The sequence below is a fragment of the Sparus aurata genome, chromosome 11 (assembly GCF_900880675.1).
Source record: "Sparus aurata chromosome 11, fSpaAur1.1, whole genome shotgun sequence".
NCBI classification, from domain to species: domain Eukaryota; kingdom Metazoa; phylum Chordata; class Actinopteri; order Spariformes; family Sparidae; genus Sparus; species Sparus aurata.
In genome coordinates, this window is record NC_044197.1 from 6,674,131 (window position 1) to 6,692,267 (window position 18,137).

Sequence of the window (18,137 nt, forward strand, 5' to 3'; positions counted from 1 at the left end):
GGCCTCGTAATTACAACCAACATGAGTTTGTTTTCACAACATAGATCCTTTTTAAAATACCTTTCCCTCTAACTTACTGTGATATTAAAGGCTAAACCTCTTTTCAAATTACGGAAAAAAACAATAATCATCTGAACAAGAGGCTTGATACAGCTTGCAGGCCAGTGACTGCAGATATGCCTCACATGATGAGACATATCTCAGCTTGTCACAGCAAATGTAGCCCCCGCTGGTCAACTCATCGTTCTACGCTGGCCATGTTAAAGTAGCAGGATTCTGAGCATTTTCGCTAACAAGTGTAACACCATTCACTTTCAGAAATCGTAGAAAAAGTGTTTTGGAGAAAAGCAGTGAGATAGACACTACCAGTGAGATGTCAAGGTTGAGAGATGTGCAGAGGTTAGGCCCCAACATGATGCAACACAGACTGAACAACAATTTAGCAATGTAGCCGTTTCTAAAAGAATATTGTTATCTGCAAAACGAGAACGGGGAGTGCTGCGCCAGATACACATGCAAATGTATTCAATAACCCAAGACAGTAACATTTCTAAGATAACAGAAGAAAGAGATTCAGTTGAAGTGAAGATGATAATTTTTGTCAGATTTTGCAGGTTTTCACTTCTCCCCCAGTCATATGAGAGTGAACCCACAAAGTACCACACTATTCTTTGAATATAAAAAAGCAGTAATTTTTCACATGACTTTTCCTTCACATGCACATACCTGTAAGTCTATCTTCAGCCATTTGTCATGAAATCTCAGCTGAGCATCGAGGGTAAAAGATGGAGAAGGCATCTTCCCCTCTCCTCTCCTGGCTGCAAACGCAGCCAACCTGCAAGGGGAAGAGAATGATAAGCTCTGTTATGATATCTGTTGTGATCAAGGTTAGGTGAGTCAATCAGCTTGTAATGTCTGTCATTATCAAGCGTTTGTGAATCAGTGAGGGTAAAGCTTTATTGCCCAACACTATCATGCTCCCTCTTGGGGCCTGTTTTCTCCAATTGACTTGAATAAAGGGCAGTTTAACAACTATCTGTTTGAAGATGAATACCAATACTAACATATCCTAAAACTGGTGAATAGTCAGGCAACATAAGCATTACCAGCCAGCACTTACATCTCAATGTAAACACAAGGGAAGCCCAACCAACCCCAGTTTCCAAAACATGTCACTGAGTCACTCAAATTTCAATGAAAGATCTTATAAAACACAAACTCAGGATACATCTAACGTTAAATATTGCTGCCCTTATCGTGAATGAATGAATCTCTGTTGAATTGAGGATACACGAAATGCTTCATCCTTAGCTAGGTCAACAGTATCAATTACATATATGCGACAGTACATGCAATATCTAACTTAATCTACAAATGACCACTGTGGCGTACCTTGCATTAGCTTTGTAAAAATAACTAACATTACAGTTTAAGGCCAAAGCTGTATCCATAACTCTAACGTTACACGGGACGGTGGGAGGAAAACGAGAATATCGTAGCATTAAATGCTAGCAAGGACACATTCTATATTAACCTTGATAAAGTAGTTTTAACGTTGTTATCACACATGTTAACAGACACGAGTCCTGCGGGCAGTTACACACACTGACACAGCATCAGCACTCATAACGCAACACCTAATGCTAGGTAACGTTCACATTAGCTCGGCAGCTAGTGCTAACTTCTTAGCTTGCTAGACAGCTAATACTAACACAACGTTAGCTAGCTAACGCTGAACCAGCTCTCATCATCCAAGCTGCGGTGAACAAGCTTCTGTGTCATGACACTAAACCGACAGAGTTGCAACGTCCCGGCGGCTTCACCAACACACCGGTAACATAACAATTTTGACAACAAATTCCTGAATTACCTGCGGTCTCTGCTCAAGCTATTCTCGTCCCCTCAGCTGCTTTGCTGCATTAACAAGACGTTCATAATGGCTTGATTGACAGGTCGCGGACTGGGGCACGAGGCATGGAAACAAATTACGTAGCCGTAGCTGGGAGATCGGATGCGATTCATCATCACCGCGACATCCCGCTGAGGCGGGGCTTCTAATGCAGGCACATTCGTTGGCCATTGAGTCTACTCCGCCCGCTCGTGCCGGCCGGTGTATTAAAATTTGCGCTTCTTTTGGTTGTGAGGCGGGACATAGGAGGGGCGGGGTTGGCCTAGAATGAAGACAGACTGTCCGGTAGGTGGCGCTGTGTCTCAGGGGAAGGACGGGGATATTTATTTCACAGATTTATTTAAGGACAGAGTTATATTTCATACAGTTATAGATGTACATTTAATTATAGTAGAATCGTTTCTTATTATAACAATGATTTATTTTATCGACATTTAATCGTTCTGATAAAAATGATCACTGTATAATTTGTCTGCATAATTTTGCTGTTTGTTGTTTTATCTGCCTGCAGCTGTTGATCATGTGACAAATATTAACCTGTCTACAACTTAGACAGTCATCGGACATCTGGGTTACTTGAGATGAAGAAGCAAAAAAGAAAAAGCAAGGACAGTACTTCCAATAAACTGTTCTATTCTCACCACATTTAAATTAAAGTATATATATATATATATATACACACATAAACTAAACACACAACTAAAACTTTATGTATTGGAAGGCCAAAGATCGAGGAGGCAAAGGAACTTATTTCTGAGGAAGTTCATTTATCAATAAGAAATGTTCTACTTACAGTTTATTTTTCCTTGATTTTGAATGTTTCATTTTTTAAATTATTTTAATGTTTTTGTTGTTGTGTTAAATATTGCACATTTTGCCATTTCACTTTGTATTTATTGAATTGAATAATATTTCTATGTTCTAAAAAGTAGGTTTATTTTTTGTTTAATGTTATTAAAGTCTTTAATGCTTGTCTGAGCCTACTTTCATGTTGAACAGAGGGGGAACAGTATCTGACAGTAATATTCTAAGCTGTCAGGATGCGTTCCCCCTGTTTCAAACGATCAAATGAAATGATATCAGCCTGAAAATCGCAGGACTCATCTGTTTACGGGAAAGAAAGCAGGAGTATGAATTTGAAAGATGTGTGAGCCTTCTTTCATATTGAACAGAAGGGGAACAGTATCTGACAGTTATATTCCAACCTGTCACTGTCAGGATGTGTTCCCCCAGTTTGAATGGTCAAATTTAATTATATAGGTCTGAAAATCACAGGATTTATCTGTTGTGGGGAAAGAAGTCAGGAGTGTGAATTTGAAAGACGTGTGAGCCTCCTTTCATACTGAACAGAGGGGGAACAGTATTTGACAGTAATATACCAACCTGTCAGGATGCGTTCCCCCTGTTTTAAACGATCAAATGAAATGATATCAGCCTGAAAATCACAGGACTCATCTGTTTCCGGGAAAGAAGTCAGGAGTATGAATTTGAAAGATGTGTGAGCCTCCTTTCATACTGAACAGAGGGGGAACAGTATCTGACAGTAATATTCCAAGCTGTCAGGATGCGTTCCCCCTGTTTTAAACGGTCAAAGGAAATGATATCAGCCTGAAAATCACAGGACTTATCTGTTGTGGGGAAAGAAGTCAGCAGTATAAATTTGAAGGATGTGTGAGCATCCTTTCATACTGAACAGAGGTGGAACAGTATCTGACAGTAATATTCCAAGCTGTCAGGATGCGTTCCCCCTGTTTAAATGGTCAAAAGAAATGATATCAGCCTGAAAATCACAGGACTCATCTGTTTCCGGGAAAGAAGTCAGGAGTATGAATTTGAAAGATGTGTGAGCCTCCTTTCATATTGAACAGAGGGGGAACAGTATCTGACAGTAATATTCCAAGCTGTCAGGATGCGTTCCCCCTGTTTAAATGGTCAAAAGAAATGATATCAGTCTGAAAATCACAGGACTCATCTGTTGTGGGGAAAGAAATAAGGAGTATGAATTTGAAAGATGTGTGAGCCTCCTTTCATACTGAACAGAGGGGGAACAGTATCTGACAGTAATATTCCAAGCTGTCAGGATGCGTTCCCCCTGTTTTAAACGATCAAATTAAATGATATCAGCCTGAAAATCACAGGACATATCTGTTTCCGGGAAAGAAGTCAGGAGTGTGAATTTGAAAGATGTGTGAGCCTCCTTTCATATTGAACAGAGGGGGAACAGTATCTGACAGTAATATTCGATGCTGTCAGGATGCGTTCCCCCTGTTTAAATGGTCAAATTTAATGATATCAGCCTGAAAATCACAGGACTTATCTATTGTGGGGAAAGAAGTCAGGAGTATGAATTTGAAATATGTGTGAGCCTCCTTTCATACTGAACAGAGGGGGAACAGTATCTGACAGTAATATTCCAACCTGTCACTGTCAGGATGCGTTCCCCCTGTTTAAATGGTCAAATTTAATGATATCAGCCTGAAAATCACAGGACTTATCTGTTGTGGGGAAAGAAGTCAGGAGTATAAATTTGAAAGATGTGTGAGCCTCCTTTCATACTGAACAGAGGTGGAACAGTATCTGACAGCAATATTTCAAGCTGTCAGGATGCGTTCCCCCTGTTTAAATGGTCAAATTTTATGAGATCAGTCTGAAAATCACAGGAGATATCTGTTGTGGGGAAAGAAGTCAGGAGTATGAATTCGAAAGATGTGTGAGCCTCCTTTCATATTGAACAGAGGGGGCAGAGTATCTGACAGTAATATTTGATGCTGTCAGGATGCGTTCCCCCTGTTTAAATGGTCAAATTTAATGATATCAGCCTGAAAATCACAGGACTTATCTGGTGTGGCGAAAGAAGTCAGGAGTATGAATTTGAAAGATGTGTGAGCCTCCTTCATACTGAACAGAGGGGGAACAGTATCTGACAGCAATATTCCAAGCTGTAAGGATGTGATTTACCTGCTATAATGGAGCTGGATTTAAGACAAATATGATAAAATAGCGATTTATATTCAGCCTATAAATGATTGAGCACACTTTCTTACAAAAGTCCATGCTGCAGGAACCGCGCGTGCGCACTGTCTCACTTCCTTGTTTCAGACCTAGTAGTTGGCGGTCTCGCTGCTGAACTGCTGTCATTCTACCGGTCCAATTAGAACAGAAACATCAGCCACAGTGATGGATGTTGACTCCCAGCCCAAGGGCGTTTCGTTGTCCATTGGAATACTTATAGCGGTGGTGTCGAGTTTAATCAACGGGTCCACGTTTGTGCTCCACAAAAAGGGAATATTACGCTCCCGCGAGAGAGGTAAACTGACACAAAGTGCAGGAAAGTATCGAAAATAAGCCTTGTATCAGAGAGGTGTAGCATTTAAAACCATTTAAAACTGTGCACGATACAGTTACTTTTGAATATTTGTATGTTGGAGCCTAATATCTAACAGAATACATTATTTTATAGACTTATTTTATAGACGTACATCGTTGAATACGTCACTTTTTAAAACGGTTTTTAACGGTTAAACTGTGCAACAGTTGGCTAATGTGAGTGAATGTGTCGTGTCGGCTCCAGCAACACACTCATTACATTGTCAGCCAGACTATTCATGTGTGTTCCTGGTCTGTAATCAGAATATGATATGGTGTTTCATGATAGGGCGAGATAACAGAAGAAAAGAGCATTCTAGCAAACACAGGTGCTGCAGAAATGGCAAGACGTAGTCGGACTGCTAGCTTAAACATGGTAGTGTAACAGGTGAGCTTCTGGGTTAGTCACATAGGAAAGATGAAACTAAAACTTTGTTGTAGTTGTGCTTGAAAACAACTAAAGCTGAAATGGAAGAACTGCAGTGTTAGGGGCTACACAAGGACTAATTGTTGGTGTTGGGGAAGAAATATATGGTGGCGCTTCTTCTACTGTTTTGTACTGTACCATACTTTGTTTTATTTGTACTGTTTTGTGTTGCATGTAAAGTTGGATGTCTTACAAAGTTTACTTACTCAACTGCTATTGTATTTGTTGCTCTTGCAAAAGGTATACGCTTAACGCACAGTAGGTATTCTTGTCATTTGAAGTTGCATCAAAGTTTCCTCTCTGTTCACTTCCTCCTGTTGTTTTTCAGTGTTTTCGACAGAAACCACACCGACACTTCAAACCTATGATGTGGGAAATTAGCAGAGCTCAACTTTAGAATATAGGGGGGTTACGGTTAGACAGTTTATTTCAATTAAACGTATTTTCATATTTCAATGTTTTTTTTTCTCTTTATTGATTTTTTTGGGGGGAGTCTTTCAATAGTATAAAGACCGAAAATTACTAAACTGTCATTCCCACCACCTTCTTCCAACTCATGTTGAAACTGATAAAGGGAAGAAAGAAAGAGAAGTAAAAAAAATTACCAACAGTAAAATGGTGTCAGAAACGGGATACAAGAGGAGTCAGGACAAAGACAAATGGGGAGGACTCGACCTCTTCCATGTCAAGTGAAATGCCTCAGTGAAGTGGATTTTGTACAAATATTTTGGTTTGAATCAGCCCCCTTCACTGAGGAGTGGACCAGATGTAGAATACGGTTCCATTTTTCACAAGAAAAGTCTTATGGTATTTTATTTTGATACCTTTCATAAGCAAGTATTTGTACATTTTAAGACTTTTTTTATGTTTTTGTGGCTGAAACTAATGATTATTTTGATTATTAAAAAAAGTAAAAAAAAATTCCCAGAACCATAAGTGACATTTTCCGATTGCTTCTTTTGTCCAAAACCCCAAAGACTCTTGTTTTACTTTCATAGATAACAAAGAAAAGCAGCCAAACCTAAATTAAGAAGCTGGAACCAGCAAATGTTTTACTTGAAAATGACTGAAACTATTTACCTGTTATCCAAATAGATGCAACTCTAAAATCTTTTTTTTTCTTCCATAGGCTGCTCCTACTATTTCGATGTGGTGTGGTGGACTGGCACATTGTTCAGTGAGTATAGCACCATCTGTCAGCTCTGGAAGTACACTTCAGATGCAGTGTCCCTAAAATAATAATAATTTGTTTATGAATCTCATTAGTGATTGTTGGTCAAATTGGGAATTTCCTGGCATACAATGCGGCCCCTGCTGTGATAGTGACACCTCTTGGAGCCCTGGGAGTGTTATTTGGGTAAGACCGAGAGAGGATTAGATTCTTTCTTTTTATTTTGAAGACATTTGTTGCACAGTGTATTGTTTTGGAAAAAAATATTTGATTCTAATTTAGATTCCAATCTATGTTAATAGTTTTGCTCCCCTGACATTAAGCCATCATGAAGTGCCTTGTGCGTCTTCCAACAAGATGCTGTCTTTGTGTGTGACGCAGGGCTGTGCTGGCTTCCATGGTCTTGAAGGACCATTTAAATATCCTGGGAAAGCTTGGCTGTGTGCTGTGCTGCTGCGGCTCTGTTGTTGTGGTGATCATCCACGCCCCTAAAGCAGTGACTGTGACATCCAGACTGGAGTTAGAGGAGAGACTGTCAGATCCAGGTGTCAATTTTGTTTGTGTTTTGTCTTTAGTTTAGTCGAGGAATTGATAAATGTGTCGTCCAGAATTATTAAGATGAGGTACCATGTAGACATTCAGGTGAAAATGACAATATAATTTCTCATCCCGCAGTGTTTGTACTTTACGCCCTCTTGGTGGTCTTGCTGCTGGCCATACTCATTTTGTGGGCAGCCCCAGCTCACGGTAAATCCAACATCATGGTGTACGTCGCCATATGTTCCCTCTTGGGAAGCTTCACGGTGCCAAGCAGCAAAGGGATCGGGCTTGTTGCAGAAGAAGTCTTTGTGGACGGGCCCTCCAACAGCAGAGCTCTGGCTCTCTTCCTGGGCTTGGTGGGGACGCTGGCTGTCAGCATCCTCATACAATTCTACTTCATCAACAAGGCCTTGGAGAGTTTCAGCTCCAACAACTTTGAAGCCAGATACTATGTGGCGTTCACTTCTTCCGTCATTCTTGCCTCTGCAGTTCTTTTCAGGGAATGGACTGCGCTAACCTTACCGGACATCTTTGCCATGCTCAGTGGTCTGGTAACAGTGTTCGTCGGGGTCGTTCTGCTCCGTATTTCCGAAGAGGCAACAATTACTTGGAACAAGAAGAAGACGGAGTGATTGAGACACCTTCACATGTACTTGAATTTGTGCCATACTGAATTTCTTTCAGCACAGAGTCTATACTTGATTTGTCTTGTACAACAAATGTGAATGACCAAAGCTCCAGTGTAATTTTAGCTACTTTCACTTTAAGGAGACGTATAATGCTCATTTTCAGGTTCATGATTTTATTTTGGTTACTATTAGAAAAGGATTACATGCATTAACTTAAAAAAACATCTCATACTGTCCAATGCATTCCCCCTCTGTCTGAAACACACTGTTTTAGCTCCTGTCTCTTTAAGGCCCGACCTCTCAAATAGCCAGTCTGTTCTGATTGGTCAGCTCACACATGCCAGAGCCAGCACCGCTCACTGTGTCTGGTCACCTGTGCCGTGTTTAGGCTTCCAGTTGGCTTCACTTCTACCCTGAATAAAGGCTTTTGTTATGCATATGTGTGACATGGTGACATAGTGTGATGTCACAAAGTCACAGAATTAAAGGCTGACTAGGCTTTTTTCCAGCGGTGTCTTCTGTGGGAACGAGGAGCTCCCACTGACACGGACTTTCAGCATTTTAACTTTCAGGACTTTCCATGCACAGGAAAAAATGGAAAAGCATATTAGGTCTCCTTTAACATGGAGGCCTGTTATGGAGACAGGGTGCACCATTTGTAGAAATATTATTGAAGCTGCAATATGAAATATGGAAAAAAAACCATTGCATTTTACTTGAATATCTTTGCAGTTGTTTTGTTTGTGCAATATTAATCATTCCTTTCCTTAATTGCATGAATACTCACAAATGCAGCTCTTATCATCATGAGGTTGTCACTCCTCTCACATCTGGTTTTAAACAGCACATTCAAATGTAAACTGGGAAACGGTTAATTTGTCAACATCTCATTTTTACTCATTTCATATAGTTACAAAGCAGCTTATTAATCACTGTAAATAATTCTGTTTACTGTTATGTCGAGCGGTGCCCTTTAATGGGCCCTTTCAGTGTTCTCCCGGCGTTAGACCGTATCAGTGTTGAATCACCTACACTTTGACTTATTTAGTATGTCTCTGAATTATTCAGTGTTATTTCAGGAGCAGTCTCATTTGTGCTGGAGCTGTATAAACGGTGAGTATCAACAATGACTGAATCATTTGTCTATTAGAGAGATTTTTTTTTTTTTAAAGCTAATATGCCAAATAAATGTTTGTTCTGTGGCTGGCCACTAATCTTCTTGTCACATTGTGTTGTGACTACAGGTTATACATGTGTAATTAAAACATCATTGTATTGTTATTTCTTATTTTTTTTAATTGTACAAATGTTTACACACATTCCTGATACTGTGTGCCTCCGCTATGTGCTGGCTTTTGCAAACAGTTGTCATAATAATAATTGTTTTTACAAGCTCTGTGAGGTCATCTTCCTTGATTTATAAAGTATTGAAGGTGCATTATGCGGTTTTGGGGAAGGAATTTTAAGCATAACCCAAAGACCCTGATTGACTGATTGTTATGCCTAAACAAACTATATAAAAAAAACTGTCTTTGTTATCAGACAGAATAAACAAACTGACCTGATAGGACAACAATTTCATACAGTTTTACTTTGTTTATATGTGGCGGAGCCTGCCACCCTTATTTTCCTCTGAGAACAGCTTGTTTATTCAGTTATAGAAACGTTTTATATTTCTGAGTTTGTGTAATTACCTCATTAATAATGTAAATATTAAAATTCTGAGTTTGAATTTCTTCTTCAAAACTACACAGTGACCCTTGAAACTAAATCAGATCTTAAATTGGCTACATGTTCAGGTTTTGGAGAAATAAGAAACATATTTATAAAATACTTTTAGTGGAACAAAGTGGGACTCATTCTCTCATGAAACTAATAAGTTGATTAAATAAGTAACATGAATTTACTTCCCCACTCGTTTTTGTAATGACCATAATTGTAAATAAACAAAGATTTTCAAAAAATAACACCACTACATGTAGTTTTTTTTTGTTTGTTTGTTTTTTCTAATGATTCACAGTGTAGAATGACTGCAATAAAAAAAGAAGCTCATAAAGACTCCAGTCCTTCTGTCGTGTGTTACTGGACTTCAGCCTGCGGAGGGCACACAGTCCGGAGCCATCATCTCCGGTGATAAGCAGAAGAAGAGCCTCGCAGTGCGGCAGTCGTCAAGCGCTGTCGGTGCTGGCTGAGTGTTTGGGAGAGCAGTATGAGATGTGTAGCCACAGAGCCAGGAAGCAGGCTAGCTATTATTAGCTAACCTCTTGCTGCTACCGCAATCCTCCTGCCCGGCGGGGGAAACCAGCCACTTTCTCGACAGGTATGTACTTCCATTGTGACTTCTCGAACCGGCCGAGCAACCGATACTCAGACTCTTCGTCAACCGTTAGCTCATTTGGTTTCGCTAGCCAAGCAGTTAGCCGTTGAGCTAATTTAAGCTAAAGTGGCTAACAAGGGGGAGAGGGTAGCTTGTGGGTACTGTTAAATGCAACTCTTATGGTGCCACTATAATGTTGTTGAATAGTTTTGGTGACATTAAATATTTGGGTAATGACGTAACGGACTATTATGGGCTTGCTGGTTAACGAGCCTCACCTTAGCATGCCCAGGTTCACATAAACGTCAATGGCGTGACACTTCCTGAATTCCTGAGTCTTTCAATGACATTATTATTGACAGAGCAGCGGAGCCACGCAGTGCTCTGTAGGTACAACACCCAAACAACCGGTTGGCCTTCCAGCATTCACTCTTGTGTTTTGAAGCAGTCATACATGTCTGCTTACTCCTCTCGTGATGGATTATTCATCATCATCAGATCATGATTTATCAGTGTGTAATATCACCTGTGGAGATGGTAGGTCACTGCTGATAAAAATATATATATATATATATATATATATATATATATATGTTCGACTTTTATTTAACTTTTTTCTCCCAGCAGCTGATATTTCACGTTGCCATGTTTTGTTGTCTCCTCTTGTCATCCTCTCCTCAGGTGTCTGGACCGGCCAGAACTGTACCTTTGGCCAGCATCTGGATTGTTTGGTCGTAAATGTGACAGAGGACACCAACACAACCAGCCTCACTATGGGTCAGGACAGAGGGAAGTATGATTTTTACATCGGCCTGGGATTGGCCATCAGCTCCAGCATCTTCATCGGAGGCAGCTTCATCCTCAAGAAGAAGGGGCTTCTGAGGCTGGCGAGGAAGGGGTCGATGAGGGCAGGTACTGACTGCGTCTGATTAACTACTGCAAATCACACACAAGCGCACAAGGAGCAGATTGACTCACTTTGTCACCTGAGTGAAGGCACTCCCTGGTGTGGTTGTGCAACACTTAAAAGTCAGCTAAGAAGTCAGACTAGTGGGGAGAGTACACTAACACACCTGATTACATTTTCCCTACATTTCAGGCTTGCACTGTTGTGCTCTCTACTGCAGTGTGTGTGTGTGTGTTTTTGTGTGTATGAATCATCAGCTTTTAAGACCTAGTAATCATTAACTCCACACTTACCTTGTCCTTCAGCTCCAAAACCAGTGCGGCTTCCTGACTCGCAGTTGTGATCATTACACAAGTCAGATTTTTGCCTACAGGCAAATGTTATTTAAATATTTGTCTTTTTTTTCTTTCCCCGTCAGGCCAGGGCGGCCATGCATATCTCAAAGAATGGCTATGGTGGGCTGGTTTACTATCAAGTAAGTGATAACGCCTGATTCGAAGGCTAAATGATGTTTAGGTGTAGAGATTAGAACTGTGTTAGAGTTGGTTGAAAACATATTTTTCAGACGCCGAGGTTACATGTGACTGGTGTTTCTTCAGGACCTTTTCTAAATTACTATATTTCAGTGTGTTGTAAGTCCACAGTCTACATTGAAACATGTCATTAAAATGCTGTTAAACAATAACACGTAGCCTAGATGTCTAAAACACCTTTTCCGTCAACGTTAACCAAGATAAAGCAGACACCTTGACATCTTTACCTAACCCCTGCTCGCATGAGAGTTATCTTTGTACTTAGGTTTCTGTCTGCTGCAACAATGTTAAGACAGTATTACAGTGTTTACTTCTGTCTGCCGTCACTACAACACAATTGTCTTTTGCATTTGGTGTTTGACTTTAAGATATCTTAATCTTTTACAGTGGGAGCTGGTGAAGCAGCAAACTTCGCAGCATACGCCTTCGCTCCTGCCACTCTGGTCACCCCTCTGGGAGCCCTCAGTGTGCTCGTCAGGTAAAAGACGACTTCCCACCTTCCCTCCGTTTGTAAATGTATTTGTGGAGTGGCGTCACCGTGGCTGATCTTAAATGTCATTGCAGCGCCGTGCTGTCTTCATACTTCCTGACTGAGCGGTTAAACCTGCATGGGAAGCTCGGCTGCCTGCTCAGCATCCTGGGCTCCACCACCATGGTAATTCACGCCCCGCAAGAGGAGGAGATCAGCAGCCTCGAGCACATGACCAAGAAGCTGGTCGACCCAGGTACACAACAGTCGCCCATAAGAGATCCTGTCCACAGTGACTTATCAGTTTACGTCTTAGTTACTCCGAATAACAAAAACATTCCAAGATGAATTACATGAAATACACCTATTCTACATAAGAATAGTGCCTAGTTTGCATGATTGAGACCAAACGCTACAATTTTATTGACATTTATTTCTGTAAGCCCACTTTAACACCTCCTTCCTTCTTTTCTTTCAGGGTTTTTCCTCTTTGCCACTCTAGTCATCATCGTGGCTCTTATCTTCATATTTGTTGTGGGTCCCCGTCACGGTCAGACCAACATCCTCGTCTACATCACCATCTGCTCAGTAATCGGGGCGCTATCTGTGTCCTGCGTCAAAGGACTGGGTATTGCCATCAAGGAAGCAATCGCCGGAAAAAACGTTGTGAGAAGCCCACTGGCGTGGATCTTACTTCTGGGTCTGGTGGCCTGTGTGAGCACACAGATCAACTACTTGAACAAGGCTCTGGACATATTCAACACCTCCCTGGTGACTCCCATCTACTACGTGTTCTTCACCACATCTGTGCTCACCTGCTCCGCCATCCTCTTTAAGGAGTGGGGGCACATGGGCGCAGACGATATCATCGGCACGCTCAGCGGCTTCTTCACCATCATTGTGGGGATCTTCCTGCTCCACGCCTTCAAAGACGTCAGCGTCAGCTGGGCTTCTCTCGCCGTGTCCATGAGGAAGGACGAGCGGGCGTTTCCCGCGGCCAACGGGATGGGGTCCCACAGCACCTATGAACTGCTACATAACGAGTCCACTGAGGACATGGAGGAGAGAGAGATCGGTTTGCCTTTTGATAGCGTCTCTAGAAGAAACGGGGCGATGACTTCCTCATTGGACCATTAAGGAACTTGTTCCCCCCCCAGCCCTCTACTGACTCACCAACCATGGCACTGTTATGGTAAAACAATAAGACAATCAGCTGTTTGGGGGAGCGACTTGGACAGACCAGTGGATTGTATTTAATGTTTTAATTTGCCTTACTTTTCTCAGAATATGGCCTGGTTGTAATCAGTCAGTTAGAACTTAATTTCATTCCTTCTGTAGCGCTGTAAATATGAGTTTTTTAAGAAATGTTTTTGTTATATGTACATGCATATTCATGCACTGACTTACTTTCTATAAATCAAACAGATAAAAGTTTTAATATATATTCTCTATATGAGCTCCTGCTGACAATGATGACGACAGTTATAAACACTATGATTTAAGGTTTTTTTTTTCTTTGTGATACTTGAAAGTAACAACAACAACGTTTGTTGGAAGTCGTTCCGAACCTTTTTTTTTGTAGCGTTTACATGAAAAGCTCTCGAGATGAACCAACAGATTTGTTACATATTTATTGAATTAAAATGATTAAAACGTTTGAAACACAAGGCACAGTGAATAAATGCTTAACATGAGTGTGAGCTTTGTTACTTTCATTTAAAATGTTTAGCATGCATGTTCAACAATACAGAAAATACAAATTTACCTCCACCCCCACTTAAAATAGGCTGTTCACCCTAAATCTTCCACCACTGCAAACCCTTAAATACGCATCTGATAAAACTACTTTTCCTTCCCTGATCTACGACTTTCTGCAAGTATAAAACAAAGAATAGTTTGTCCAAAAAGGGGAAATATCTATTCCTTTTCTGATAAGGCACAAGTGAATACAAAAAAATAATTCTCACAAAATGTGGCCCAACTTCCTTACATTTAATGGTCCTTTGCTGCTAAAGACCTGAAGCAAATGAGGAATATTAGTGGATAGTCTGGTAATGATGACAGTGTTTGGAACTTCGCGCTGGTCCAGGGTATCTCAACGGCTGCGACACCTCAGCTGCTGGCGAGCGACTGGTGTATCGGTGGCTGGAAGCATCGGACGTGTTCCACCGGCATGTTCTCTCCGTCTCCAGACTTCAGGTACTTGTTCAGGATGGCGAAAATCTCGTTGTTGAGGACTTGGAATTTGCGGATTCTGTCGACCATCTTCTTCAGCGGCTGAAGGGAGGTAGAAAATATGAATGAGATGAGTATATTTTGTACAGAAAACATCAGGTAAACAAGATTTGTCTTCCTCTGATCAATGTGCTATAATGATTCTAGTGTCAACGGTGTCCTTCAGCTGGTGGTGAAAGAATGCTGAAATGTCTGAAAAGAAGTACAGCCTGAATATATCTGCCACCTTATGTCATATATCTTTTGTGAGCACATGCTGCTGTTCATTTGCACTGCTGATGTGGCAGCACAGCTAATCTAATTGTGTATATATATAATGATTCAACGCTCACTTATTTGCAGAGAGTTAGTCATGTAAGATTTATGCTTTCTCATGTTTGCAAGGTTAAAATGAAGTTACAGACAGTTGGTTAGCTTAGCATGAAAACTGGAAACTCACTAACACTTCATATCTAGGATGCTTAAATATATCTTTCTTTTTTTAAATTTCCCAATACATTTATTGCTGATCCTCTCCAACTCACCACACTCTTGATGACCTCATCCTTGCCGTCGTGCTTCTGCACCTTGAGTAGGTGGTAGCTGAAGTCGAGGATGTCGAAGCGTCTGTGTTGTCCCAGCAGGGCGATGATCATGCAGCCAGCCCAGTGGAGGCCGTCCCCGAAGCACTGCCTGTAAAACAGGAAAGAGGATGCACGAATACAGATTTGGCACTTTAAAATAAATGACCGGATGTGGCCTGGACGTGTGTGCCGCTGCAACTCACTCCACTGTGAATTCATGGGCTCCCACAGGGATGCAGTACACGAACTGCATGGCACTCCAGAGGCGGTGGAACTCAACGCACTCGTCCACGTGCATCACGCCGTTGCTGGGCAGCGGCCCCCGCCAGATGGGGTCGTCCAAGAAGCCCCGCACGCGCGTGAGGATGACCTCGAACATGGACAGACCGCAGCACAGCCTCTCTTTGGTCAGGAGGTCGCCCTCACGAGCGATGGCAATTTGCTAAAAAGAGAAGAGAGGCAGGAGACACGTTTAAAGGATGCACGACAGCTCGCCCGGTCAGAGTCTTTCACTCTGATTCTGCAATGAACACAACAGCGATTGGTGTGGTCGTACCTGCGGGGTGCCAAGGCGCTCGATCAGTGGAACCATATGCAGTGCTGTGTATTTGGCTTCCAGCCGCTTCATCTTGGCATCAAGGCGTTCCCCCTCTGGAGAGGAGAAGAAAAGCATCGTATGATAAATCATATTCTGTGATTCTCTTGTTGTCTTCGACTCAACAAAGCTCTGTTAATATCCATAACCTGATGTAGTTAATTCCCCTGTGCCTTAGAGCTCTATTGTTGTACATAAACACACAGTGAGCTGTTGCTCCTGGTTATGTGTTCCTCCATTACAATAAAAACACATTGTAGTTACGTTTAGTCAGTCGTACAAAACCCATCGTGCTGCCATAAGTACTCACACAAGCACGGAATTCGTATAAATCTGCAGGTGGATACAGTAACCAAACAAAGCACTATTTCTTCCTGTTGCATGTCATGGGCATCACTTTCTATGTCCCATTATGTGAATTTTTGAGGCTGTTTGATAGAGCATGAATTGAATAGACCATAAGATCAAATGGTCGACCGTAGATATAATGAAAATATACAGTAAAAAGAGAAAAAAGAGAGTGATGTGGAACACAGCCTTGGACTTTAAGCAGCATTTGATGAAAGAAATAAAAACATAACCTGCCAGTAAACTTCATCATATCTGAAAAAACCTCGCTCAAACACCTTTTCATCACCGCAAATAATCAGACATTCACACCCGCTTTGCATCATGACTGACCCAGCTTAACCGCTCTCCCCCCACTTTTATTCCACCATTTTCTACACAGCTGTTTTTCTATTTCTATAGAAGAAATAGACTGTTTGTTAGAAGTTTGCCAGTATGTCTTTATTTAATTGAATACCACGTCTCACTTCTCCAACCCACTGCCTGGTGTTTCACTCGGACTTTAAATGTGGCCATTTAAAACCACGACTGTGTGAACACTTCTGCCTTTGAGGTGGACAGACAGCAAGTAGCGTGAACTAGTTCCCTCACACCTCTCAACGTGTTAATCAGCTACATGTTCTGTCGCGCGTGTACCTTTAACGTGAACTCTTGGCAGAATGTTCTGAAAAGGTGCAGCGTGCAGCAAGTCACAAACTTCTTCCTGTGACTGACAAAGAGACAGTACAAGTCAAAACACAAATGCACGTGAAATATATATAAATTACATCTTAAAAATCTATGAGATTCCAATTGAGATCAGTACCAGACTCTGCTCGCTCAGCAGACAGAACAGGAGGGCGTTGCCCACTTCCCTCAGGTTCTGGAAACACACGGTCTTGAGCTCGGCGTACTCGACAATGTCCTTCAGCTGGTGGTGAAAGAATTCCAGGATACCTGAAAAGAAATACTGCCTGTCATCTCCCTCCTTATTTCATATATTGTACATCTGCACATGCTGGTGTCCATTTGCACTGCTGATGTGGCAGCACAGCTAATTTAATCTCGTACAAGTCTGTGAAATGACACAGTTCTCCAGCAATTTATATGAATAAATGGAGAAAAGAGACGGAACAAAACAAGAACAAACCTCTTTATTTGTTCATTTACTTCATTGAGATTTGTCACAAGGTTATTCCCTGAAGCAGGAGTTTATTGAGACCAATCCCGCTTTCATCTGAAAGCTTCAATCAAAGCTCTGAAATGCTAGATGAGGTTCTTTCATTTCATCACTCTAGTGCAGGTGACATGTAGCAAAAGATCTCTGAAAGCACTTCAGATAGAAATTAATTTGCCAAATCTCCATGGAAACTTAATAAAATGCAGTTATCTCTTAATGCGTGCTTTAATGAGTTTAATGGGCCGAATGCCTGGCCTGTGATCAGTAGAGTGCTGCACTTACCTGGGGAACCGTACTCGTGGCGGGGAAGTCTGCAGATCTTGGGCATCACCTCCATCAGGGTCTTCACATACTGCATTATGGTGCCCTGAAGCTGCGCGGGAGAAGCAGAGCGAGAAGCAGCAGTTAAGAGGAAACAGTAAATACAGACAGAAACACACTGATCCGACAATAAAATCAGCGAACAAAGAAAGACACCTCTTCTAACCCCTCCTCGCTGTCACAGCAGGAATAGACTTGTGCCTCCCACACACCATTATTACTTAAAACGTCTGACTCACCAGGCTTTTGACGACCTTTAGCAATTCCTCCATCACCACCGCGATGCCCTGGTAGCCCAGAAGTCTGCACATGACCTTGATGTGCGGGGGTCCGACGAAATTCCTGTAGGTGCTAAATATGCTGCTGTACGCCAGGTTCAAGGTCTACGAGCAGAGACAGGTGAAATGAAAGTGAGGATGATTACTCAGCGATAAAAACAGATTATTTTTTTATACGTTAAAGCCACTGCTTCCTCATATCCTCTCTACTAGTAACACATGGAGGCAACCTGGCCCATGTGGGTGTACATGTATTTGTAGCCACAGAAGGGCTGAGTCACTTTGTCACAGTGAACACTTCAACACGTCACCATCCAAGGGCACATCAGTAGTTAGTCGCAGAAAAAACAGTTTCTTCATAAAACACCAA

At 41.6% G+C, this 18,137-nt stretch overlaps 4 protein-coding genes across 9 annotated transcripts in view; 2 read left to right on the forward strand and 2 right to left on the reverse strand.

Moving 5' to 3' along the window:
• The window catches only part of herc2 (HECT and RLD domain containing E3 ubiquitin protein ligase 2), a 42,042-nt gene extending 40,077 nt beyond the window's left edge, over positions 1-1,965 (reverse strand). For all 5 annotated transcript variants that reach the window (XM_030432545.1, XM_030432544.1, XM_030432542.1 and 2 more), the window contains exons 1-2: positions 1,871-1,965; positions 727-835 (exon numbers count right to left, since the gene is read on the reverse strand). In XM_030432545.1, the coding sequence (XP_030288405.1) occupies positions 727-798 (72 nt within the window). In that variant the 5' untranslated portion in view covers positions 799-835; positions 1,871-1,965. The remainder of the gene's footprint in view (positions 1-726; positions 836-1,870) is intronic.
• A 3,031-nt stretch (positions 1,966-4,996) lies between these two features.
• Positions 4,997-9,438, forward strand: nipa1 (NIPA magnesium transporter 1). 2 transcript variants are annotated; one of them, XM_030432663.1, is made up of 5 exons: positions 4,997-5,216; positions 6,832-6,879; positions 6,969-7,059; positions 7,255-7,418; positions 7,549-9,438. In XM_030432663.1, the coding sequence occupies exons 1-5, from the start codon at positions 5,087-5,089 to the stop codon at positions 8,043-8,045; spliced, it is 930 nt and encodes a 309-aa protein (XP_030288523.1). In that variant the 5' UTR covers positions 4,997-5,086; the 3' UTR covers positions 8,046-9,438. The 2 variants fall into 2 exon arrangements, with proteins under 2 accessions (XP_030288523.1, XP_030288524.1); XM_030432664.1 differs by lacking the exon at positions 4,997-5,216 and adding an exon at positions 5,231-5,663.
• Positions 9,439-10,114: 676 nt separating this feature from the next.
• On the forward strand, positions 10,115-13,962 carry nipa2 (NIPA magnesium transporter 2). Its single transcript, XM_030432662.1, has 6 exons — positions 10,115-10,362; positions 11,041-11,271; positions 11,685-11,741; positions 12,187-12,277; positions 12,364-12,524; positions 12,747-13,962. The coding sequence occupies exons 2-6, from the start codon at positions 11,133-11,135 to the stop codon at positions 13,403-13,405; spliced, it is 1,107 nt and encodes a 368-aa protein (XP_030288522.1). The 5' UTR covers positions 10,115-10,362; positions 11,041-11,132; the 3' UTR covers positions 13,406-13,962.
• Positions 13,883-18,137, reverse strand: part of cyfip1 (cytoplasmic FMR1 interacting protein 1) — a 30,127-nt gene continuing 25,872 nt past the window's right edge. The window contains exons 24-31 of the mRNA XM_030432660.1: positions 17,729-17,872; positions 17,451-17,541; positions 16,815-16,945; positions 16,646-16,718; positions 15,623-15,717; positions 15,270-15,508; positions 15,028-15,175; positions 13,883-14,545 (exon numbers count right to left, since the gene is read on the reverse strand). Coding sequence (XP_030288520.1) covers positions 14,381-14,545; positions 15,028-15,175; positions 15,270-15,508; positions 15,623-15,717; positions 16,646-16,718; positions 16,815-16,945; positions 17,451-17,541; positions 17,729-17,872 — 1,086 coding nt within the window. The 3' untranslated portion in view covers positions 13,883-14,380. The remainder of the gene's footprint in view (positions 14,546-15,027; positions 15,176-15,269; positions 15,509-15,622; positions 15,718-16,645; positions 16,719-16,814; positions 16,946-17,450; positions 17,542-17,728; positions 17,873-18,137) is intronic.